Here is a 26,421-nt window from a genome sequence, read left to right as displayed (position 1 = left end):
TCTCTTAAACCAAAATTAATCTTAAGGCTTAGTTTTCTTTTCCAATCTTTTTTAAAAATAATTTTAAATATTTCTTTTTGGCTGCACTGTATCTTTGCTGCCACACGAGGGTTTTCTGTGGTTGCAGTGAACAGAGGATACTCTCTAGTAGCGGTGTGAGAGCTTCCCATTGCAGTGGTTTCTCTTGTTGTATAGTACAGGCTTTAGGGCACACAGGCTTCAGCATTTGTGGTGCTCAGGCTTAGCTGTCCCATGGCATGTGGAATCTTCCCAGACCAGGGATTGAACTGGTGTCTCCTGCACTGCGAGGTGGATTCTTAACCAATGGACCACCTGGGAAGCCCCTCCCATTCTTGTACCCCACAGTACTTAGTAGCATATTATTTTATAAAATATGAGCCATGATGGAAAAAGGACTTAAGGACATACATGTGACATCACTGCTCCTAACAATGAGCATGAGAGGCATTGCAGAGGAAGAAAATTTACCCACTGGTGCTTCCAGAGCGGGTTTTGACTATTTTCAGCATGTTGCAGTTTCCAGTGGCTTGATTGAGGGCTTCCCCAATGGCTCAGCAGGTAAATAATCCTTCTGCAATGCAGGAGACATAGGAAACCTGCATTTGATCCCTAGGTCAAGAAGATCCCCTAGAGAAGGAAATGACAACCCAATCCAGTATTCTTCCCTGGAAAATCCCATGGACAGAGGAGCTCAGCAGGCTACAGTCTGTAGGGTCTCAAAGAGTTGGATGTGACTGAGCAGGAATAGAGAAAGAGAATGGGTTGGTTTAACATTTGCCTTCATTCTTTTACTAAGAATTATTACTGAACATCTACTATGCGTATGTACCAGTGATTTACAGGGGTTCAAAAACAAATAATGCACACTTCCAGCCCTGATGCAGCTCACAGGCTGTCCTCTTCTCTTTTGAAGAGAACAGGAAATGTTCTTTCCTGCAGACATGATTCTACTTCGGGTGATATTTCATTACTCATGTGGCAGGAATTCAGACCCCATACAACCGTGCACTTCTAGGCACCCCCTTGACAGCCCCAAGGTCAAGTCATATTAATACTAATATTAATATTGTGTGTTGCTTTCTTGGGTGCTGATTCTTACTATGTGAGAACTAGAAACAACTACAGCATCTCTGACTCACTTCCTACCCAATAGAGTTCCTTTTGCCTGTAGTGGTATAACTATCTTTCCTCTCTTTACCTCTATATCTAATCTGTAACTAAATTCTGGGTACTGTCCCTCATCAGTTCATCTTAGTTCTGTTGCTCAGTTGCATCTGACTATTTGCAACCCCATTGACTGCAACACGCTAGGCTTCCCTGTCCATCACCAACTCCAGGAGCTTGCTCAAACTCACGTCCATCAAGACGGTGATGCCATCCAACCATCTCATCCTCTGTCATCCCCCTCTCCTCCTGCCTTCAATCTTTCCCACCATCAGGGTCTTTTCCAATGGTCAGTTCTTTGCATCAGGTGGCCAAAGTGTTGGAGCTTCAGCTTCAGCATCAGTCCTTCCAATGAATATTCAGGACTGATTTCCTTTAGGATGGACTGGTTGGATCTCCTTGCTGTCCAAGGGACTCTCAAGAGTCTTCTCCAACACCAAAAGGTTTGAAAACATCATTTCTTTGGCATTCAGCTTTCTTTATGGTCCAACTCTCACATCCATATATAACTACTGGAAAAATCATAGCTTTGAATAGACGGACCTTTGTTGGCAAATAATGTCTCGCTTTTTTAATACATTATCTAGGTTGGTCATAGCTTTTCTTCCAAGGAGCAAGCATGTTTTAATTTCATGGCTCTTCTCATTTCGCTATCATTTCCATTCCACTCTCACTTACTATGCTGCAAATGGCCCCCTTTAATTGGACTCTGTCTCTAGTCTCCTAGCTCTAAACCACACAATCTCTGTCACCAGTTCAAATCTTCCTAAAGCACAAACTTACAACCTCTGCATAAACAGCCAGTAGCTCTCCCAGCAAGCAGAATGAAGATGGATCACAACTCTAACCATATTTCTACATTCCTTTTCACTTGTCCCAAAGGCACGGGCAAACTTGCTGTTGCGCCTGAGACAACAGGCTCTATGCTCCCAGAACTTACTGTTCATGTGGCCCCTTCTGCCCTTTCCCTTCTATGTCCAGAGTCCAAACTTTCCCTCCATTATAGCCCAGTGGAAAATGTTCCCAAACGTCCCAGCCACAGGTGATCTCTTCTTATAACGCTGAAGCACTCTGAAATTCCTATTACTTTCCACTTGATATCATATTCATTTACATAATAATGAATGCCAACATGACCATCATCAGCTCATTCTATGGACTAGAATGAGTCAGTTGCTCTGCCATGGCTTTGTGTACATTATCTCAAGTTATCATTACCAGGGAGGGAGGTGCTATCAAGCTCTTTTTAGAGATGAGAAAACTAAACTCAGAGAGACAAAATCACTTGTTAAGTTTATACAGAATAGCCAAGATTTGAATCAAAGTCTGCTAACTCCAAACCCTATGCTTCTAATGACTATGCTTCATTGCTTCCCATATATGTATTTTTAATGTCTTCTTTTAGTTTCCATTTCTATCTGAAATATAAAAATAATATCCTTTTATCTTTTACATCTGCCACAAAGTGAAATTTTGTCATACCTTTGAATAAATGCCTTCCTGGCTCCTTATCCAGTTCTAGGTACTTCAAAACTATTAAAATAAAACACTGAGTGATACGAAACTTCATTAGCTGTTTAAGTGAGCAGATAGATGCATCTGATGTTAATTTCATTCTCTTCAGTTCTTGGGGAGGATTTAAAGCACTTAGACCAAATGTAATAAAATATTGGTTTTATTTATTCAAACCATATTTTCATTTAAAACAAAAATCTTCAATGGAGGCAACTCTAAAGATGAATTCATTGTGTGTACACCCAGACACACACACATGCATACACACACATAGAACATTTATACACTTGCTCACCACAGAAACACTAATAAGAAAGAACCCTGGCACATTGGAATTCAAGAACTTTAGATTCAGTGTCATTTTTAATGGTGGATTTGAACATTTTGCATTCTTGTGTCTATATCCTGAGATGGATAAGCCTGTCAAGACTGATCTAAAGAAACAATCTCTCATCTTCATGCTTAACTTGGGCTTTACTGACGGTTCAGCAGGTACAGAATCCAACTGCAATGTAGGAGACACAGGAGACACGGGTTCAGTCCCAGGGTCAGGAAGATCCTTAGGAGGAGGAAATGACAACCCACTCCAGTTTTCTTGCCTGAAAAATCCCATGGACAGAGCAGCCTGGCGGACTACAGTCCACAGGGTCACAAAGAGTCAGACATGACTGCCCAACTGAGCATGCACATTCTTCTTAATTAATCTGGGGCAGGGGAGTAAGATCACAGAGGTAAAATGTGGTTTTCATCACCATATCAAGGGTAATCAACATGATTTATCTCTGTTGTTGTTGATACCAGCCACCTGGCTTAGAAAGTGTGTGTTTGGGTTCTCCTGTAAAGTCACTCTTTCTCCCATTCCACACTGTACTCTTTGAAAAAAAAAAGTCACTATGCTCAGCCCACACTTCAGGAATGAGGCGCTATGTTCCACCCCCTTGGGGGTGGAGTAACTATATAAAGTACATTTGAAATTACAAAAAGCTGAGAGGATTTCACAACTCAAAGAGAATAAGATGAATAAGAAACAGGGAAAAGATGAGGAAATCCATATGAGGAAGCAAAGAAGTAAGGAATTCAAGCTAATGATCAATGAAGATATGGGGAGTCACACCCCTCAACAGGGATAAAGCCTCATGACCTGAGACACATTCCATTCAACTTTTTGCTGCCCACCCAGTTCCTCTAGAAAAATGAAGTATTCAAACATTTGGAAAGTACAGTGAATTCCAAAATTATTTTACTTCTCTCCTGGGATCACCCTGTAAGTATAATAATACTTCATTCATTATTATAAATGTTCTGGTCTTGAAAATGTATAAAATAGTCTTCAGGTTTCCATGATTCAGTGTTTTCTTGGGAATGAATACAAGTGGATATGTAATGGAAGTGGTGCTAGCTCTCATTTACAGAGGAGTAAAATGAGAAAACTAAGATCGTGGCATCTGGTCCCATCACTTCATGGCAAATAGATGACGAAACAGTGGAAACAGTGTCAGACTTTATTTTTGGGGGCTCCAAAATCACTGCAGATGGTGACTGCAGCCATGAAATTAAAAGATGTTTACTCCTTGGAAGGAAAGTTATGACCAACATAGGTAGCATATTTAAAAGCAGAGACATTACTTTGCCAACAAAGGTCCGTCTAGTCAAGGCTATGGTTTTTTCCAGTGGTCATGTATGGATGTGAGAGTTGGACTGTGAAGAAAGCTGAGCACCAAAGAATTGATGCTTTTGAACTGTGGTGTTGGAGAAGACTCTTGAGAGTCCCTTGGACAGCAAGGAGATCCAACCAGTCCATCCTAAAGGAAATCAGTCTTGAATATTCATTGGAAGGACTGATGCTGAAGCTGAAACTCCAATACTTTGTCCACCTGGTGTGAAGAACTGACTTATTTGAAAAAACCCCATTGCTAGGAAAATTTAAGGGAGGAGGAGAAGGGGATGACATAGGATGAGATGATTGGATGGCATCACCAACTCAATGGACATGAGTATGAGTAAACTTATGGAGTTGGTGATTGACAGGGAGGCCTGGCATATTGTAGTCCACGGGATCACAAAGAGTCAGACATGACTGAGTGACTGAACCGAACTGAACTGAAAATGAGATAGCACTTAAGTGATTGGCTAAAAATCTTCATAATCAATAATATTTATTTTCACTATTCAATGAGAAGGGCTGTCTTAAAAAACTCTCCAAAGATCTAATTCCTGTCAAATATAATAATTCTCCTTCATGTTTCTGCTACATTTGACTTGGTTAACTACCTACTGTCTGATATTGAGTAGCTATTAATTTGTAACAAACCATTCTCAAACTTAGCGGCTTAAAAAAGCAATCGTTTATTGCTGCTCACACTTCTGTGGGGCAGCTAAAGTTTATCTAGGCTGAGGTCAGCTGGGTGGCTCTGCTTCTTTTGAAGATGTGCTAGGTGGCTAGGGAGTCATCCTTCTTGTCAGTCTAGGAATCTAGCTGTGGCATCTTTTTTTCCATGGCAATGGCAGAAAGTAAGAGAACAAATAACATCTGAGGTCTTTAAGAGCTAGGCCTGAAATTGGTACACAGTCATTTCTGTCACATACAATCAGTTAAAGCAAGTCACATGGCCAAAGGGCAAGAAATACACTTTATTATCAATGAGGTCAACCACAAGCTAGTGGGTGGATGCTCAGATAAGTGAAGAATTGGAATCAGTAATGCAATCTATTATATCCTTACTTCCTGAAACACTATCCTCTCCCCCTTTTAAAAAACATATTAGTATTGTGATCCACTCATATTTTTTTTCCCTTAACCCTTTTTTTTCAACCTCAGTACTGCATGTAAGCGTCACAAAAAGGCTTAACTTTTCTAAATTTCCTCATTCTCTCCATGCGTGCAGTCTTTCTAAAAAAGCTAAAACAGGATCAGACTCTCGAATTCCCTAATGGTCATCTGCAGTTTACCACTGGGCATCTCCACATTTTCCTGTGGAACTGCCTAAACTCACAACCTTTGGTCTATGCTCCACTTAAATCAATGTTTCTTTCCAATACAAGGCAGTATCTTTAAAGACTTGGGTCTTTAGATCATATATGATACGAATGCAAAAAAAAAAAAAAAAATCAAAGCCAATGAAAACTTACCCTACATTAATAGGAATTTGACATCTCTAAAATTTAGAAGAGACTATATCTAAAAGAAGACGATAATGATGAGAACAGTACCAAACACCAATTCCTATGAGAAATGGTTAAAGTTATTAATTTTTTCAATCCAGAGATTATATGGCACATTACAACCAACACGTTTAGATAATTTAGTGTGTGGTATAGGAGGACCTGGGGCTTCCCAGGTAGCTCAGTGGTAAAGAATCTGCCTGCCAATGCAGGAGACTCGGGTTCAAGCCCTGGGTCTGGAAGATCCTCTAGAGGAGGAAATGGCAACCCACTCCAGTATTCTTGCCTGGGAAATCTCATGGACAGAGGTGGGCTGGACAGAGGTGGACTGGTGGGCTACAGTCCATGGGGTCACAAAGAGTTGGAAACGACTTAATGACTAAACAACAACAACAGAAGGACCTGAGGGGTTGTTTTTGGTAGTGGAACACTCAGTGGTCAGATTTGGGGGAGGAAAAGTTTTGCTTGATATAAGGAAGACATTTTTAGTAAGAACTGTACAGACACAAAATGGGCTGCTACCTGTATTTTTCGCATGTCACTCTTATTTTCTGAAATGCTTGTTCCTTTTCCCTCTTATCCAAAATCCTATTTACCCTTCAGGGATTATCCCAAGCTTTCATTCCTCTATACATTCCGGATTACTCAAATTTTATTGATCTCTTTCAACTCATGTTTCTAATCTCTTACCCCACCCCAATTAAACTAAGGGATCTTTGAAAGTAGAAATATGACATACTATTTCTTAACTTCAAGTATTAAGCAGAGCTCTCAGTTTATAATAGCCATTCAGTAAATTTTTGCTGGTTTGCTAGTTTTTTGTTTGTTTTTGTTTTATTTATGTATAGATGATTTACAATATTATGTTAATTTCAGTTGTACAACATAGTGACATGGTTTGGGGATTTTTTTTTGCAGATTATATTCCATTATAGATTATGACAAGATAATGGGTATAATTCTTTGTGCTATACAGTAAGATCCTTGATGTGAATCTATTTTATGTATAGTAGTTTGTATCTGTTAATTCCATGGATCATCGAAAAAGCAAGAGAGTTCCAGAAAAACATCTATTTCTGCTTTATTGACTATGCCAAAGCCTTTGACTGTGTGGATCACAATAAACTGTGGAACATTCTGAAAGAGATGAGAATATCAGACCACCTGACCTGCCTCTTGAGAAATTTGTATGCAGGTCAGGAAGCAACAGTTAGAACTGGACATGGAACAACAGACTGGTTCCAAATAGGAAAAGGAGTACATCAAGGCTGTATATTGTCACCCTGTTTATTTAACTTATATGCAGAGTACATCATGAGAAACGCTGGGCTGGAAGAAGCACAAGCTGGAATCAAGATTGCCGGGAGAAATATCAATAACCTCAGATATGCAGATGACACCACCCTTATGGCAGAAAATGAAGAGGAACTAAAAAGCCTCTTGATGAAAGTGAAAGAGGAGAGTGAAAAAGTTGGCTTAAAGCTCAACATTCAGAAAACGAAGATCATGGCATCTGGTCCCATCACTTCATGGGAAGTAGAGGGGGAAACAGTGTCAGACTATTTTTTGGGCTCCAAAATCACTGCATGGGGAGGGAGGAGGGAGGAGGGTTCAGGATGGGGAACACATGTATACCTGTGGCGGATTCATTTTGATATTTGGCAAAACTAATACAGTTATGTAAAGTTTAAAAATAAAATAAAATTAAAAAAAAACAAAAGAAAAAAAACAAAACAAAAACAAAATCACTGCAGATGGTGACTGCAGCCATGAAATTAAAAGATGCTTACTCCTTGGAAGGAAAGTTATGACCAACCTAGATAGCATATTCAAAAGCACAGACATTATTTTGCCAACAAAGGTCTGTCTAGTCAAGGCTATGGTTTTTCCAGTAGTCATGTATGGATGTGAGAGTTGGACTGTGAAGAAGGCTGAGCACCAAAGAATAGATGCTTTTGAACTGTGGTGTTGGAGAAGACTCTTGAGAGTCCCTTGGACTGCAAGGAGATCCAACCAGTCCATCCTGAAGGAGATCAGCCCTGGGATTTCTTTGGAAGGAATGATGCTAAAGCTGAAACTCCAGTACTTTGGCTACCTCATGTGAAGAGTTGACTCATTGGAAAAGACTCTGATGCTGGGAGGGATTGGAGGCAGGAGGAGAAAGGAACGACAGAGGATGAGATGGCTGGATGGCATCACCGATTCAATAGACGTGAGTTTGAGCGAACTCTGGGAGTTGGTGATGGACAGGGAGGCCTGGCGTGCTGCGATTCATGGGGTCACAAAGAGTTGGACACTACTGAGCGACTGAACTGAACTAAACTGAACTCCATATTTGATTACATATTTTCTGATTTAATAATCTGCAATATAATAATTTAATAATCTGCAATCATTAGATTTGATTAGAATTTGAATCAGATTGAAATGTTCAGGAATCTGATCATTTCACTTGATTTCACAGTGGATGTGCTCAGTCGCTCAGTTGAGTCAGACTCTTTGCAGCCCCATGGACTGTAGCCACTAGGTGCCTCTGCCTGTGAGAATTTCCAAGCAAGAATCCTAGAGTCGGGTGCTGTTTCCTATTCTAGAGGATCTTCTCAACCCAGGGATTGAACCCACGTCTCCTGTGTCTCCTGCATTGGCAGGTAGATTCTTTACTACTTTTGTGCAAAGCCCCACAAAAGGATACAGTTTCTGATTTTAATGATAGACTGAAGGAATAGATTTTGCCATCACTTAACATCCAGGCTTATATTTTTCAAAAAAATTAAAACCCACTGAATTTAGAGATCCTTTAAGGTCTTGAATTTTTAGCACAAATAATTTGTTTGGAGAATTAGCAAAATCTGCCATCATTTCTTTGTATCTGGAAATTATTTAAAACAAAAATCAACTGGTGACTGAGAATATATGATGTGGAAGAACACACACAGTGCTAGAGAACTGTAACTCCAGTTTGTAGTCAGGTCTCCCTGTTGTCATAGTTACCAATGTACTCCAAGCAGACTCCTTCCTGAATCACACTGCAAACCTTCAATGAAAATAAATGACTCTTCAAGCTTTATTTTTCTCTATTCATGAATTGAGCCTACAAAATAGCATCAATCACATGGGTTTTTTTTTTTGTTTTGTTTTGTTTTGTTTTACATTTTGAGCAAGATTTTCAGCATACAAAAGGAATTAGAGGTTTAATCAAAACAAGTGCCTCTGATGAAGGTCTTACCTCATTTGCTCAGCAATATTCATTAAGTAGGTAGGTTTTGGAGACACAACTACAATCATGGCCCAGGATGGAGAGAAAAGTAAGAGACGCATTTCAATGAAACGCAATCAGCGTTGCACTGGAAGCAGAAAATAGAGATTCGTGGAAACACAAAAGAGAAACACCTCATAAAGTTTGGACTTCGGGTGCAGTCAGATCAAAGGGAGGTTCCATCCTGTGATTCTCAGTGTATTGTTCCTATGAAGTTTATTTATCTGGGGGGATGGTGGTGGTGAATAGACTTTATTTTTTCTTCTTTTTTTAATTTTATTATTGGAGAATAATTGCTTTACAATGTTGCATTAGTTTCTGCTGTACAACAAAGTGAATCAACTATATGCATACATATATCCCTGCCCTCTGGAGCCTCGCCCCTCTAAGTCATCACAGAGCGCTGAGCTGAGCTCCTGTGCTCTACAGCAGCTTCCCACTAGCTATCCATTTTACACGTGGTAGTGTACATATGTCAGTGCTACTCTCTCAGTTCATCCCACCCTCCCCTTCCTGAGCTGTGTCCACAGTCCATTCTCTGTGGCTGCGTCTATTCCTGCCCTGCAAATATGTTCATCAGTTTCATGCACCATTTTCATGCGTTAATATACGGTATTTGTTTTTCTTTTTCTGACTTACTTCACTGTGTATGACAGGCTCTAGGTCTATCCACATCACTACAAATGACCCAATTTCCTTTTCACGGCTGAGAATATTCCATTGTATGTATATTTGGTCACTGTATTCCCAGTCACTTTGGGTAGAGGACACCAGTGTTGCCCTGCAGGCTGGGCTCAAGGAGCAGAGGGAGCTGGCCAGGGATCCCCACGCCGAGTTCTATCATCTGCTGATATTCACGCTCTGCCTCTTTCTGCTTTGGCTGCAGGAACTCCTTCACAGACATTCTCCGGGCCATCCTGCTGTCACTGGAAGTCCTTATTGAAGATCCGGAGCTTCAGATAAATGGTTTCATTTTAATTATAGACTGGAGTAATTTCTCCTTCAAACAAGCCTCCAAGTTGACACCTTCAATCCTCAAACTAGCCATCGAAGGGTTGCAGGTAAGTTCACTGAATGTACTAATACCTTCCGAGACTGTATGTGACCATGTGCTCTTTTCTTATTGCAACTAAAGTAATATTTGTCTTTGAGAAAGGTAAAAGAAAACTTTGATAAAATCCACCTGTGAGAACTCTATTTTTATCCCAGCCTCAGTTTAGATGTTTTTGTTGTTTTTAAATTAGACTCCATTTTCATTAACAGCTCTAAATTACGGTTTCCACGGGTACAAATTACCTACCATAGCAATTATGAAGAAAGCTTGGGGATGTTTAGCCAAATCCATGTGAGAGTTCACAAAAATTAAAGCTAAAAAACATCTGCTTTATGAGAGTGCTCTTACAGTGCGGTGGCATGGAAGCTTTTGAGGGTTTCTGGGAGCATCTTTGCACAGGAAAATGTGCCTGGTGGGTCCTTACTTCCCCAAGTGCTATATGCCAAGGTGTGTGTACTAAAGGCTATCACTCCTGGGCAGATAAAGGAAGCAGGCAGAACTCTACTTCCTGTTTGTATGACCAGTCATTAGGACTTTGGGAAAGGGGTTTTGTGCTGGGTAGAGGTTAGGGGAGTACATCCCTGGGGTCCCTTCTGCTTGAAGGACCAGTGATGGTGTGAAAACTAAGTCAGAGGGGCAATGCTGCTTAACTTTGTGGTGACACATTACAATTCAAAAGAAAAGGCACACAGGGAGATTCAGGACCAGCACGGAAGAAACTCATACCCATTCTTCATTCTGTAGGAAGACTGACTCAATGGAGTGACTCCCCTCCCAATAGACTGCAGTTACATGCAGCTATGTAGACAGCAAAAATGCCTGTTAATTCTCAGATCAGGCAGCCAGTACTCAAGCCCTTCAAAATATAAGACCAGGAAATCCATTTCAATCCCCTATCCTACTCCAGTGTAATGAGTAATTGATGCACCTGCTTCTTAAACTGTGGCTGATTCACATTAGGCTTCCGGCAAATACGTAGCACTTGTTGGGCTTCTGATGAATTTATGTTTATTGAATGGATCTTATTTTGTTGAAAGGGTTTCCTGTTTCAGAACAGGGGCAAGTACACGCTGTTCCAAGAATGCCACGTGGTCCTGGGCAGCTACATCATGCAGTGTGTTGGCGGCACATTTTTAAAGTTGTTTTTGCATTTCTAGATTACAGTGTATCCTGCCTTCCCCTAAAAATCTCAGTCACAGACTTTTCTGTCCTTTACTGCCAATCATCTTCTCTTAGCTCCCTTTTTCTCCACCGTCCTCTCTTCTAAGCCTCTGAACATCTGATCTCTCTCTCTCTCTAAAGCTTTTTATCAAAGGGAGTTTTAAAGTAAGCTGCAAGGTTTATTTCATACCCTATAATTACACTGGCCATATCTTCGGGATTTTCTGTGGTAGTACAAGCTTCATGCATTTTTATCTTTCTAAAAAGAGACAATTCATTACATGTGTAAATAGCTGTGATTCAAGTTCTATGTAATTATAAGATTTTTTTTCATAAATCAGGAAGAAAATGTACTTTTTCCAACCCTGTGTTCCAATTTTTCTTTCTGGAAATGATGTGGATTATATAACATGTCCCCTGCCAACTTCTCTAGGCTGATGTGGGTCTTACTGAGTTAATGCATGTGAGTGTATTTTAAAACATAGAGCTGTACCTACATTTGTATGGTATTTTACAAGAAATACTAGATGACCTTTTGTGGGGCAAGGCAAGTCTACCTGGGCCTTCTCTTGTCATGTACCAGGGATGAATTCCACAATGTTCCATAGCCCTGGCTAAAGAAGAGCCTCTGCTGGGAGGAGGGGAGATGCACAAGGGCAGGGTCAGAGTGGAGAACAGGTACTTCCTCCCATCATCTCTCAGAGCAATGACCTGGACCCTTCTGTCACTGAGCAACGAAAACTCCCTTGACTGGGGGACAGCATCACGTCAATCAGGCTCTGGATTGGGATGCAGCTTTTTTCTGCAAATTCTGCCTGCCCAGACCCTAAATACCTGAGATAGAAAGGTGCAATTTTTCCAAGAGAAGAAAGTCAGTGGTCCCTGAAGAAGCTAAGCTTGGGCATGACTCTGTCCAAGATATGGGGTTCCTGTCCTAACAGTGTTGGCTGGGTTCCTGCCCCACATGTGGTGGCCATCTCTGGCCAGCCACTGGCAACTTCTCACTCCAGGCCATCCTCTCTCAGGCTCTGTGGACATTCAGATGCCATGGTCACCTCTCTTCCAGCTCTCCCAGGGAACTTTTTTCTCTGCAGCTGTTGTTTCCATGCACACTGCAACCAATAATTCCTTCTGGCCATTTCAAAATGTCTGAACTGGTAGGAAGCAGAAATCATGCCTTTGTGGTCATGCTATTGTACAAGGAAGAGCCCATACTGGCCTCCATGTGCCAACCATGAAAATTCAAGATAAATTCCACACCACTTCTGGGATGGGTGAAGGCGTCAACTTTACTGGAGAAAGAAAAAGTCAGTGAGAGATGAGAGGTTGCTGTTGTTCCTTTTACTGCTACACCTTCAGAAAGGCCCAAAGAGGTTTGAGTGTCTTGTAGACAGGCAGAGGAATTCTACCAAACATTTAAAGAAGAGTTAATACCTATCCTTCTCAAACTATTCCAAAAAACTGAAGAGGGAACACCTCCAAACTCACTCTACAAGGCCAGCATTACCAAAATCAAAGACACTATTAAAAGAAAAAGAGAGAAAGGAAATTAGAGGTCACTATCCCTGATAAATGTAGATGCAAAAATCCTCAAAAAAGTATTAGCAAATTGAATTCAACAATACATTAAATGATAATTCATCATGATCACTGGGATGTATTCCAGGGAAGCAAGGATAGTTTAATATCCACAAGTTAATCAATGTGATACACCACATTAACAAAATGAAGGATAAAATCACATGATTGTGGGCAGGGGTGGGGAGGGATGAACAGGCACAACACAGAGGATGTATGATACCATAATGATTGACACTTATGATTACACACTTGTCCAAATGTGCAGAGTGTCCACCAAAAGTGAGGCACAATGTAAATGGTAGGCTTTGCGTGATTATGATGTGTCAATGTAGGTTCCTCAGTTGTAATGAACGTACAACTCTGACGGGGACTGACAATAATGAGGGAGGCTACGCATGTGTGGGAGCAGAGGATATGGGAAATCTCTGTCCTTTCCAGTCAATTTTGCTGTGAATGTAAAACTGCTCTAGAAAATAAAGTTATAGTGAAGAAAAGTGCAATTACACTCAATCATTCAAAGAAAAAGGCATGTGCATAGAACTTTGGTTATGCATTTTATAGGCCAAATTAATGAGTTATAATAATAGTCATGTAGAAGACTACTCTTTAAGGGATCATCAGATTTTCTACATCAAATTTACCCTGGATCAGCCAGTCATGAAATTCTAATAATATATATAGTATATGTTCCTCCTTTTAGAACAATGGGATATGTCATTGTTTAGAATATTAAGTTGTCCCAGCTACATAGTCTGTGAATATTAGTTCAAAATAACTTTAGTTAAAATACTAATTTTGAGAATGTCTGGAAGTCATTTTCTCTTATTCTGCTGTTTCATCTCTTAAATGTGGTAAGTAATGTCTAAAAGAGCCATCGTATCTATTCATTACAACCTGTTTAAATTTTATCCAAAGTAATATTTGTGCCACCATTTTAATATAGCAGAGCATTATTCTCAATTCTGCAGGGAAATTCTGGCAGAAAGAGCAACAAGCTGAAGTCCTGTTCTTGAGTTTTGCAATGTTTCCAAAATCAATTTTTGGAATCATTTCTTATAAATCACTGCCGCCCAACCATTACAATCAACACACAGCATATATCAATGTTCAGCCAACCCAGATACTTAAAGAATTGACTGTGCTGAAGTGTTTTACTAAGCAAGAGTTATAGGCTATTTACAAAATATTTGGTTCCCTAAGGACCCAGATGTTGTTAAAGGTTTACAGAAGCTTACTTCTGACTCACCAGAGATTTAGAAAGCAGTCTTTTTCCCCCCCCTCATTTCTGTGCTTATGTTATTTTTGTCTGCCCAATCAAACACTTTATCAACTTATTAACTCTTCATTCCAGTTCAAGGTTTATGGTATGATTTTTGTTGTTGTTTGTTAAAAATGGCTTTATAATATTTATATCAACTTTTATTTAAACTCTCCCATATGAGAGTTGAACCATAAAGAAGGCTGAGCACCAAAGAATTGATGCTTCACTTTCAAATTGTGGTGCTGGAGAAGACTCTTCAGAGTCCCTTGGACAGCAAGGAGATCAAGCCAGTCAATTCTAAAGGAAATCAGTTGTGAATATTCATTGGAAGGACTGATGCTGAAGCTGAAGCTCCAATACTTTGGCCACCTGATGGGAAGAGCCAACTCAATGGAAAAGATCTTGATGCTAGGAAAGACTGAGGGCAGGAAGAGAAGGGGATGACAGAGGATGAGATGGTTGGATGGCATCATCAACTCAATGGACATGAGTTTGAACAAACTCTAGGAAAGGAGTGGAAAAGGAAGTCTGTTGCTTTTCCAACTCTTAACCCAAAGGTGGGAAGGGATTGGGAGCAATGCTCAGAGGCTCAGCTGGGAACCATTCATCTCCTTGAAAGCCCTTTTCATGAAACTGTTTCCAACCTTCATCCATCCTCTCTTGCCTCCTTCCCACATCCTGCTCCTCTCATATCCTACTTTTCCATCCCTTTTCCAAAACACACAATGCATTCACTTGTCTTTGGGGAGTCCAAAGTGCCCTATTCACTTGGAAGACTAGAACAGTAAATCATTCATAAAGTCACTGGAAAACATGACAGTTCCTGAGGGTAAATGAATGGCAGGAGGTGATCATATTTTTGGAAAGGCTGGTTGGGAAGATGCATTTCAAATTAGTGGTAGATTCACACCCAATCAACCATCTATGACTCAGACATGCAGGCCCACTGATTCATGGTGTATTCATTCAACAGAAAATGTGGGTCAGGTATTCTCCTAAACTGGTTGATAGTGGAGAACAAAGCAACCTGGCTTCCTGAAACTTACATTCTATCATGCAAAGTTTGCAAACCACCAGTCTCAGCATCACCAGGAGCTGGTCAGCAATGCAGAGCTTCAGGCACTACCCCCAAACTTACTAAATCAGTCTGCATTTTAAGTTCTGCATACAAATTAACGTTGGAGAAGCACTGCTCTACTAGCCGGTATGGCAGTGTAATGTGATGGATCTCTCCCATAAATGCACAGACTCCCCTGGAGGGTCTGTTACAATCCACATCCCTTGTCCCTATTCCCAATTTCTGATTCCATAGTTCTGGAGCAGAGTCCATAAGCTTACACTTCAAACACGTTCCCAGGTGCTGCTGCTAGCGGTACAACCAGACAACGCAGGTGAGAGTAGAGTCCAACTATTTGGACTTTAGTCCTGGCTCTGCTACCCAAAGACCTCAGGCCTTAGGGTTTATCTCTATCAGCTCTAGTTTTTGTTATCTGTAAAGATGTGGTGGTAAAACAGAACTACCTCACTGGTTTATGGTAGAAATTAAATAGTGCATGAAAAGTGCCTGGGCCACAGATTGTAGCCCGCCAGGCTCCTCTGTCCATGGGATTTCCCAGGCAAGAATACAGGAGAGGGTTGCCATTTCCTTCTCCAGGGGATCTTCCTAACCCAGGGATTGAACCCAAATCTCCTGTGTCTCATGCATTGGCAGGCAAATTCTTTCTATGTTGCCTCAACTTTTGAAAGTTTGAAATTAGATCTCACCAGCTGTTCACTGGCGGAGAAGGCAATGGCACCCCACTCCAGTACTCTTGCCTGGAAAATCCCATGGATGGAGGAGCCTGGAAGGCTGCACTCCATGGGGTCACTGAGGGTCGGACACGACTGAGCGACTTCACTTTCACTTTTCACTAAGGAAATGCCAACTCACTCCAGTGTTCTTGCCTGGAGAATCCCAGGGACGGGGAGCTTGGTGGGTTGCCATCTATGGGGTTGCACAGAGTCGGACACTACTGAAGCAACTTAGCAGCAGCAGCAGCAGCTGTTCACTGGACCCAAAAAAGGGTGCTCCCTTCTCACCTCAGTCAATGACTTGGGTCCAGTTTGGTGTCACCTGTTCAGACAGTGGCACATAAGCTGCCTTTTCTTTCTGTTTACATGTTGCAATCTCTTTAATCATTACCAAAGTCTGCTCCCAAAGCCTCTATAGTTGAGTGATTGATGAGGTTGAACTTCATGTCTTTTCATCAGGACTCTTTTTATCAGTAACATTTATAGTCTTTGATCGATTCTTACACTTTCCACATATTAAAGAATATTAGATACAAATAAATGGAAGAGGAAGGATATTTTGTATATATTTTGCCAAGAAGGTTCTTAATTCATTCTGAACACTCCAGGGATGCCTGACAAACATTTTCCTCTAAACAAACTACCCTTTACCTTCCCAGGCCACAAAGCTACAATCCTGAGTTTGCAATAGTAGAATATGTTATTACAGAAATATTAGAGGAATAAAATGTCCCCTGTAATGTGCTACCTTGTTAAGTATTCATTAAACTCAGGAAGATGATTAGAGGTAATGACACTCCAGTGATGCTGATGGCAGATAGGATGGCCCATTTAAAACAGTTCCAATTAAACAGGTCTATCCCTGGCATGTTGTTGATAAATGGTTTTTCTGGACTCTCATGCATTATAGACCTGGCCAATGCCTGGATTAATCCATTCAAGAAACCGTTACTAAGACTTGACTCTGAGTCAGTTACAAAAATAAACAGATGCAGTCCCTACTCTCATCAAGCCATCATTCAGAGGAGAGGCAGCTCTATAAACAAATGATGAAAACGATGTTGCATGTGCAAGAAGGGAGATACACACCAGGTTAATACAATCCCAGTTCAGGCAGGAGGAGTTAGGAATGGCCTCTTGGGTAAGGCCACATCTTGACTAATTCTTAACAGGTGAGTGCGGAAGAGCCAAGTGAAAGCAGGCTGGGAGAAATTTCAGGCAAAGAAGGTATTGTGGGCAAAAATACAGGGGCAAGTTGTTTTTGTTGTTTAGTCATTAAGTTGTGTCCAACTCTTTGAGACCCCATAGACTGTAACCCTCCAGGCTCCTCTGTCCATGGGATTTCCCATGCAAGAATACTGGAGTGGGTTGCCATGCCCTCCTCCAGGGGATCTTCCCAACCGAGGTATCAAACCTGCATCTCCAGCATTGGCAGATGGATTCTTTACCACTGAGCCAACCAGAGGCAAGACCACAGAGGCAAGACCTCAGTCAATAAGAGAGAAAGAAACAGAATCAAGTTCCTAATCCTGGCATGCACCAGGACCAGGCAAGGAGCCTGTGCACCCCTGTGCCATGCTAAGGAGCTTGGTCTCTTTCTGCAGGTGTTGAGGGCCATCTTGTAGCAGGATGACAATACAGATGATGCTTCTCATGGGATCAATTTGGCAGGTATGATCAGGGAAGAGTCAAAGGTGGGGAACCAAATAAAAGACAACTGCAATCATTCAAGTAAGAAGTAAGAGGTTAAAGTAGGAGTGACCAAAAGATTTCGACAACTACATAGGAAGTCAAGTAAGGCAATGATTGGTTGTTGGATGCTTGAGAATGGAAAGTGAAGATGGAGGAGTCCATGATGAAGCTTGGGTGTGCAGCTTGGGTGAAGGGTAGGGGTGGTGCCAACCAATGAGATGGTGAAGACAGAAGCAGGCAGGTGTGGGAGAGAATAAGCCCTTGACAACACTGGTCTACACCATTCTTACAACACATTTTTATCACCCAGTGCTGCAAATCTATAACTTTACCTTCATCGAAATAGCCTTAGTGCTTATGTCAGGGATGAAGAAACAGGCTTTCCCTCATATACTAAATCTAAACAACTGAAATGCAGCTCAGGAAAAAAAGAATGCTGGCACCGATTGGTGATGGTTCCTTTCACTGTGGATCGTAAATAGCAAGTCTGCCACACATTCTGGGCTTCCCAGGTGGCTCAGTGGTAAAGAACATGCCTGCCAATGCAGGAGACACAGGAGACATGGTTTCAATCCCTGGATCAGGAAGATTCCCTGGAGGAGGAAATGGCAACCCACTCCAGCATTCTTGCCTGGGAAAGCCCATGGACAGGAAGCCTGGAGGGTTACAGTCCAGGGGGTATCAAAGAGCCAGACATGACTGAGCACACACACACACTCCCTGACCTGGGTATTCTAGCTAAACTGGGGAACAGTCTAGTGTTCATGGTACAAGAAATAAGGAGAATAACCATAGGGTGAGACAGCATCTTGAAGAAGCTCATTATCTCTGCTCTAGGTTAAAAATAATCAAATCTGGTGATGATGATGGTGGTGTTGATGATGATATTTATTGTTAGTCTGACACTTAAACCACCTTCACCCAGTGCCTTATTTGATCCTCTCAACAGCCCTTGGTTTTCCCAAGTGGCATTAGCGGTAAAGAACCCGCCGGCCAGAGCAGGAGATGTAAGAGATGAGGGTTCGAGCCCTAGGTTGAGAATATCCCTTGGAGGAGGGCATGGCAACCCACTCCAGTATTCTTGCCTGGAGAATCCCATGGACAGAGAAGCCCGAGGGGCTGCATTCCATGGGTCACAGAAAGTCGGACACAACTGAAAGCAACCTAGCATGTATAGCCCTTGGTAATAAGCAGAGCAGGAGAAAAACATATCATCACTTAAAAAAAAAAACACAAAACCCCACAAAAGATTGACTGGATTGATCAGTGAAACATCAGTTCTGAATAAGATTTTAGTTGCCTTGGAGACCAACTAAAGACCCCAGACTTTTTGTTGCATCTCACAAGAGAAGGTGGAACTTGTGAGAATAAATAGCTGATAAAGTGCAGTCTCCATTTACATCAAAGTAAAGTATTTGTTGTTAAGAAACCAATAAGAATCATTAACTCATTTTAGCTCAAAGATAATTTTTCAAAAGTGCAGTATTTTGTTTTTATACTTAGAAGGGCCGAATTTTTACACAATAAACTTTTTATTGATGTGTTAATATACATCCAGAGAACTACCCAAATTGTAGGCATGCAGCGAAGTGAATTTTCAGAAAATGAAAACATTTAAGTAGCCAAAAACAGATTAAGAAAAAGAATACTGCCAGTTACTCAGAGGTCCTTCCTTCCTCTGACTCAGTAGCTGACTCCCAAAGGTAGCTAAGATCTCCACTAGCTTTGTTTGTAGTGATGCTTCCTAAGGCCCACTTGACATTCCAGGATGTCTGGCTCTAGGTGAGTGAACACACCATTGTGGTTATCTGGGTCATGAAGAACTTTTCTGTATAGTTCTTCTGTGTATTCTTGCCACCTCTTCTTAATATCTTCTGCTTCTGTTAGGCCCATACCATTTCTGTCCTTTATTGTGCTCATCTTTGCAAGAAATGTTCCCTTGGTATCTCCAATTTTCTTGAAGAGATCTCTAGTCTTTCCCATTCTATTGTTTTCCTCTATTTCTTTGCATTAATCATGTAGGAAGGCTTTCTTATCTCTCCTTGCTATTCTTTGGAACGCTGCACTCAAATGGGTATATCTTTCCCTTTCTCCTTTGCCTTTAGCTTCTCTTCTTATCTCAGATCTTTCTAAGGCCTCCTCAGACAACCATTTTGCCTTTTTGCATTTTTTTTTCTCAAGGATGGTCTTGAATACACAATACGCAGCATCAAATAAGTGTTACAAAATACCTGCATTAAATGTATACATTTTACTCTTAAAAGAATCTCTCAAACTTTCCTTTGGACCCCATTTATTTTCTTAATTTGGTCATGTGGTTTCCAAACTCACCACGTGTTAGAAGTCTGTAACAAGAGTTTGGTGGAGGGGCTAATTCATATTGACATATAGACCATATCAAGAAATAACAGCTGTCAGCCAGGGAAGAAACACAAAGAAGATTAAAAATTTTACTACCAAAACTAGAAAGCACCATGCTTGTGGCCATGCCACATAGAGCTAAGAGTATCGTATACTGTGGAGCCAGATCATGGTTCACAGTTGTGATCGTGAGCTATCAGAAGAGTTTCAATCACTTTCAACAAGTGATATTGAAGACACCATGGAAATGTGTAAATAGTAGAGAGAGATTTTCCTCTATAGTAGTTATAATGTGATATAGAAAATCTTACAGTTTAAGAGACACTTAGTCACTAGTATAACTTAGGAATCCTAGAAATTATTAATTTTTTGAGTTTTAAAGATTTTTTTTATAGTGAAAATAGCTTCTACATTACCAAGACAAAGCTCTTTAAAGGTTTATATTTCTTAAATAGGAGAACAACAGATGCTTTCAGCATTTTCAGCTGTTGAAATCTGTTAAGATTCTCTCAACTTGATTTCCACTCCCAAACCCCTCTACTGGGGGTTCATTATACATATTCAGTATAAAAAAATATTTTAAAAATACTGGTGATACTGGAAAGTAATTCAGTTCAGTTCAGTTCAGTCATTCAGTCACTTTGCAATCCCATGGACTGCAGCATACCAGGCTTCCCTGTCCTCCTCTATCTCCTGGAGTTTGCTCAAACTCATGTCCATTGAGTCAGTGATGCCATCCAACCATCTAATCCTCTGCCTCCCTGCTTCTTCTCCTGCCCTCAGTCTTTCGCAGCATTAGGGTCTTTTCCAATGAGTCAGCTCTTCACATTAAGTGGCCAAAGTATTCATTTAATACTATTTAAAATCTGAGCTAATTTTTGATAAGTATGAGTAATGTGAATTTGCAAAGGATGAGAGAGAAGTCTCACTTCAATGACTATTTATTCAACTTTTCATTCACCAGGGTTCCAAGCAGGCATAGGTGAGGGGACAGCTGGTCATGTCCCCAGGACGGGACAAATATTAGCCTGGTGTTTCTTCAGTGCCATGTGGGAGAAAAGGAAAAGTGAAGTGCTAGCCAGGCTCAGGGCAATTCTTGTTGAGCACAAAAGTTGGACGGAAGATTTTGGAAAATACCTCCCACTGCTAACGAATTCTAACAATACAGTCATAAAGATGATTTCTCCTGCTTTGATAACATTAGAGTTTAGGAATTTAAAGATATTTAATGGAGATTATTAACATCGTGAAAAAACTTGAAAGATTAAGCTAATGCCAACTGAAATGTCATTAATTGGGAGAAGTAATCTTTGATGCCTTAATCCAGAGACTCATTGAGGATTTGGAAGAAATTATGAATAACTTGTTCCATTAACTGAATGAGGTTTTAATTAAGATATTCTTAGGAAAGCAAGAGGACAGGGCAACTTTTAAGAGGATTTTCAGACTTTGGAAGGGGGAATTCAGTCCTGAAAGAGATGTAGAGAAGAGAGGGCCTGATTCAGAAGCTGCAAAAAAAACATCTTGAGAGATGTATTCATTTAATATTTTCTGTTAAAAAAAAAAAAAAAGCCTGAGCACATTCTGAAATATTTCTCTCTGGTCAGAGCATGGTATTGTTGAGTACTTTGGTAAAAAGTTCAATTTCTTGATTGTTCTTGCATTTTCCTTTTCCTATAATATATTTCTGTAACTTTGCAAAAAATTGAGTGTCTTAATTACAACACCTTCCAAAAGAAAGTTGGACACATTTAATAATTTTGTTTTTATATATGTATATACAATTGATATGTACATACAATTGATACAGGCTTCCCTTGTGGCTCAGCTGGTAAAGAATCTGCCTGCAATGAAGACCTGAGTTTGATCCTTGGGTTAGGAAGATCCCCTGGAGAAGGGAAAGGCTACCCACTCGAGTATTCTAGCCTGGAGATTCTGGCCTGCGTCACAAAGAGTTGACATGACTGAGCGACTTTCACTGATCACTGATAAAATTGACACATACAGATACAGTGTATATCTGTATCTATATAATTGATTATTAATTCCAAATGATTTTATCTCTGTATTTTTCACATTTCCATTTTTCTCTCCATTCCCAGAGTTGCCACTTCAGTTTGGGACCTCATCAGTTCTTTTTCAAAAGACAGAACAGTTTTTTAAATTGTTCTTTCTGCCTTGTTCTAAATTCTTTTAAAGATTCCATACTATCTTCTTAAAAATCAAATCTATCTTGTAATATACACCATTTCCTTTTAAGTTGAATAAATATTTTTTCATGATAAGCTGAAAAAATAAATTTGAGCTTATTGGAAAATTTCAAAAAATGAAGAAGAAAATAAAAATTAACCTTAATTCCTCAGTCCAGACAGACCCATAATTCATATCTTGTTGTTTTTCCTTTTCACCTTTTATCAAAATATAACTCACATACCATATAATTCACTCATTTAAAGTGTACATTTAATGGTTTTTAGCATATTTACAGAGCTATGTAATCATCACCACAGTCTAATTTTAGAACATTTTTATCATGCCTGCCCCCCAATCCCATACCCACTGCCACTCACTCCTCATTCATCACTTCTCCACTCCTTTCAGAGCCACAAGAAACTGCTCATCTACATTCTGTTTGGATCAGATCAGATCAGATCAGTTGCTCAGTCGTGTCCAACTCTTTGCGACCCCATGAATCGCAGCACGCCAGGCCTCTCTGTCCATCACCAACTCCCGGAGTTCACTCAGACTCACGTCCATCGAGTCAGTGATGCCATCCAGCCATCTCATCCTCTGTCGTCCCCTTCTCCTCCTGCCCCCAATCCCTCCCAGCATCAGAGTCTTTTCCAATGAGTCAACACTTCGCATGAGGTGGCCAAAGTACTGGAGTTTCAGCTTTAGCATCATTCCTTCCAAAGAAATCCCAGGGCTGATCTCCTTCAGAATGGACTGGTTGGATCTCCTTGCAGTCCAAGGGACTCTCAAGAGTCTTCTCCAACACCACAGTTCAAAATAGATTTTCCAATTCTGGATGTTTTATATGAATGGGATTAAACAACACGTGATCCTTTGTTACTGGTTTCTTGCACTTAGCGTAATGTTTTCAAGGCTTATCCATGCTGTTGTAGCTATCACGACTTCATTCCTTTTTAATGGCTGAATAACATTCCATTGCATGACTACCCCAATTTTTTTTCATTTTTTAGTTGATGGCCAATTGAATTCTTCCTACTTTTGACAATTATGAAGAATCTTGCTATGAACATTTATGTACACATTTTTTTCCAAAGTGGCTGCACCATTTTATATTCCTCCCAGGAATGTATGAGGTGTCAATTTCTCCACATCCTTGTTAACCCTAGCTGTTGTCTCTCTCTCTCTCTCTTTTTTTTTTTTTTTAGTTATATCCATATTTGTTGGTGTGATGTAGTATCTTACTGAGGTTTTGCTTTGCATTTCCCTAATGACTATTGGATACTAAGGATCTTTTCCTGTGCTTAGTGGCCACTTACACCCCTTTTTGGAGAATTATCTATTCAAATCCTTTTCTAATTTTGAGTTATTTGTCTTTTTATTATTGACCTGTAATACACATATATACTCTGAATACAATTCCCTTATCTGATATATCATTTGCAAATATTTCTCCTATTCAGTAAGCTGTGTTTTCAATTTATTGATAGAATCCTTTGAAGCATGAAAGTTTTTAATTTTGATGAAGTCTAATTTATCAACATTTCTCTTTTCTTGTGTGTACTTTGGTATCACACACACACACACACACATACACAAATGTGTAACCCAAGGTTGTGAAAGTTCACTTCTATACTTTTTTCTAAGTGTTTCACATTTAGGTCTATGATTCATTTTGAGTTAATTTTTGTGTATAGCATACGGTAGGGTTCCAACTTCAATCTTTTGCATAAGATATTCACTTGTTCAGGCATCATTTATTGAAAATACTACCCTTTCACCATTATATGGTATTGCTTCCCTTGTTTGAAGTCAATTGATCATTAACGTATGAATTTCTTCCTGGGTCCTCAATTTTACTCCATTGATCCATATGTCTATACTATGTTAGTATAATATTGTCTTGACTATTGTAGCTTTGAAATAAGTTTTAAATTGTGAAATGTGAGTTGTCCAACTTTATTCTTCTTTTTCTAGATTGTTTTGGCTATCCTAGTCCCATTCATTTTCACATGAATTTCAGGATCTGCTTGTCAATTTTTGAAAAAAAAAAAAAAATGTGGACTTGGATTTTGATAAGGACTGCACTGAATCTCTAGACCTGTTTGGGGAGTTCTGCCATCATAATAATATTGTCTTCCAATACATTAACGTGAGATGTCTTCCCATTGATTTAGACATTTATGTACTTGCAAAAATATTTTATACTTTTTGTTGTATAAGCCTTGTACATCTTTTGTTAAACTTATCTCTAGGTATTTTATTTTTTGATAATATTTTATTTTATTTTATTTTATTTTTTTTTAATTTTATTTTATTTTTAAACTTTACATAACTGTATTAGATTTGCCAAATATCAAAATGAATCCCCACAGGTATACATGTGTTCCCCATCCTGAACCCTCCTCCCTCCTCCCTCCCCATTCCATCCCTCTGGGTCATCCCAGTGCACCAGCCCCAAGCATCCAGTATCCTGCATCGAACCTGGACTGGCAACTCATTTCATACATGATATTTTACATGTTTCAATGCCATTCTCCCAAATCTTCCCACCCTCTCCCTCTCCCACAGAGTCCATAAGACTGTTCTATACATCAGTGTGTCTTTTGCTTTCTCGTACACAGGGTTATTGTTACCATCTTTCTAAATTCCATATATATGCGTTAGTATACTGTATTGGTGTTTTTCTTTCTGGCTTTCTTCACTCTGTATAATAGGCTCCAGTTTCATCCACCTCATTAGAACTGATTCAAATGTATTCTTTTTAATGGCTGAATAATACTCCATTGTGTATATGTACCATAGCTTTCTTATCCATTCATCTGCTGATGGACATCTAGGTTGCTTCCATGTCCTGGCTATTATAAACAGTGCTGCGATGAACATTGGGGTACACGTGTCTCTTTCCCTTCTGGTTTCCTCAGTGTGTATGCCCAGCAGTGGGATAATATTTTAAATCAAACTAGTTTTCATTGCTAGTGTACTGAAATATAATTAATTTTGTATATTAATCTTATATCTTAACAACCTTGAAGAACTCATTTATTAGTTCTAAAAACTGGACTGCTTAGGATTTTACACACACTAGACCATGTCAACTGCAAACAGATAGTTTTACTGTTTGTGCCATCTGAGTGCATTTTTTTCTTTGCTTAATAGCCTTGGCTAGAACCTCTAGTACAATACTGAATAGAGGTGGTAAGGATAGACATTCTTGTCTTGCTCCTGGTCTTAGGGGAAAGCATTCAGTCTTTCACCACTAGGTATGAGGCTAGTTGTACATTTTGTAAATGCCCTACATCAGGTTGGGGCTTCCCTGGTGGCTCAGACTGTAAAGAATCTGCCCGCAGTGTGGGAGACCCAGGTTCAGTCCCTGGGTTGGGAAGATCCCCTAGAGAAGAGAATGGCTACCCACTCCAGTATTCTTTCCTGGAGGATTCCATGGATAGAGGAGCCTGGTGGGCTATAGTCCACAGGATTGCAAAGAGTCAGACATACTGAACGACTAACACTTTTGCATTATATCAATTTGAGGAAATTCCTATTCCTAGCTTGGTCAGTCAGTCACCATCTCCTTTAAAAATCCTTCAGTACATCCCTATTTCTTATCAGACCAAGTTCAGGCTCCATGGCCTAGGACTGAAGACCCTCCTAGAACTTCCCTGCTTACTTCTCCAGCCTCATCTCTGGACACTCCCTCTGCACCTCTTTTTCCAACCTCATCTTCAAAATGTTGAGCTCTACCTATTGCAAACTGCATGCAGGTCTTAACATTCCATGTTCTTCATGTCTCTCTTTTTTTTTTTAATTTTTATTTTATTTAACTTTACAATATTGTATTGACTTTGCCATATATCAAAATGAATCTGCCACAGGTATACATGTGTTCCCCATCCTGAACCCTCCTCCTTCCTCCCTTCCCATACCATCCCTCTGGGTCATCCCAGTGCACCAGCCCCAAGCATCCAGTATCATGCATCGAACCTGGACTGGCAACTCGTTTCATACATGATATTATACATATTTCAATGCAATTCTTCCAAATCATCCCACCCTCTCCCTCTCCCACAGAGTCCAAAAGACTGTTCTATACATCTGTGTCTCTTTTGCTGTCTCGTATACAGGGTTATTGTTACCATCTTTCTAAATTCCATATATATGCGTTAGTATACTGTATTGGTGTTTTTCTTTCTGGCTTACTTCACTCTGTAT

At 40.1% G+C, this 26,421-nt stretch overlaps 1 protein-coding gene across 1 annotated transcript in view; it reads left to right on the top strand.

Moving 5' to 3' along the window:
• The window catches only part of CLVS1 (clavesin 1), a 167,152-nt gene that overhangs the window by 55,704 nt on the left and 85,027 nt on the right, over positions 1-26,421 (top strand). Inside the window, exon 3 of the mRNA XM_025265356.3 lies at positions 10,005-10,179. Coding sequence (XP_025121141.1) covers positions 10,005-10,179 — 175 coding nt within the window. The remainder of the gene's footprint in view (positions 1-10,004; positions 10,180-26,421) is intronic.

Source organism: Bubalus bubalis, chromosome 15, assembly GCF_019923935.1.
Source record: "Bubalus bubalis isolate 160015118507 breed Murrah chromosome 15, NDDB_SH_1, whole genome shotgun sequence".
Taxonomy (NCBI): Eukaryota; Metazoa; Chordata; class Mammalia; order Artiodactyla; family Bovidae; genus Bubalus; species Bubalus bubalis.
Note: the sequence above shows the minus strand (reverse complement) of the source record. Positions and strands in the feature narration are given on the sequence as shown.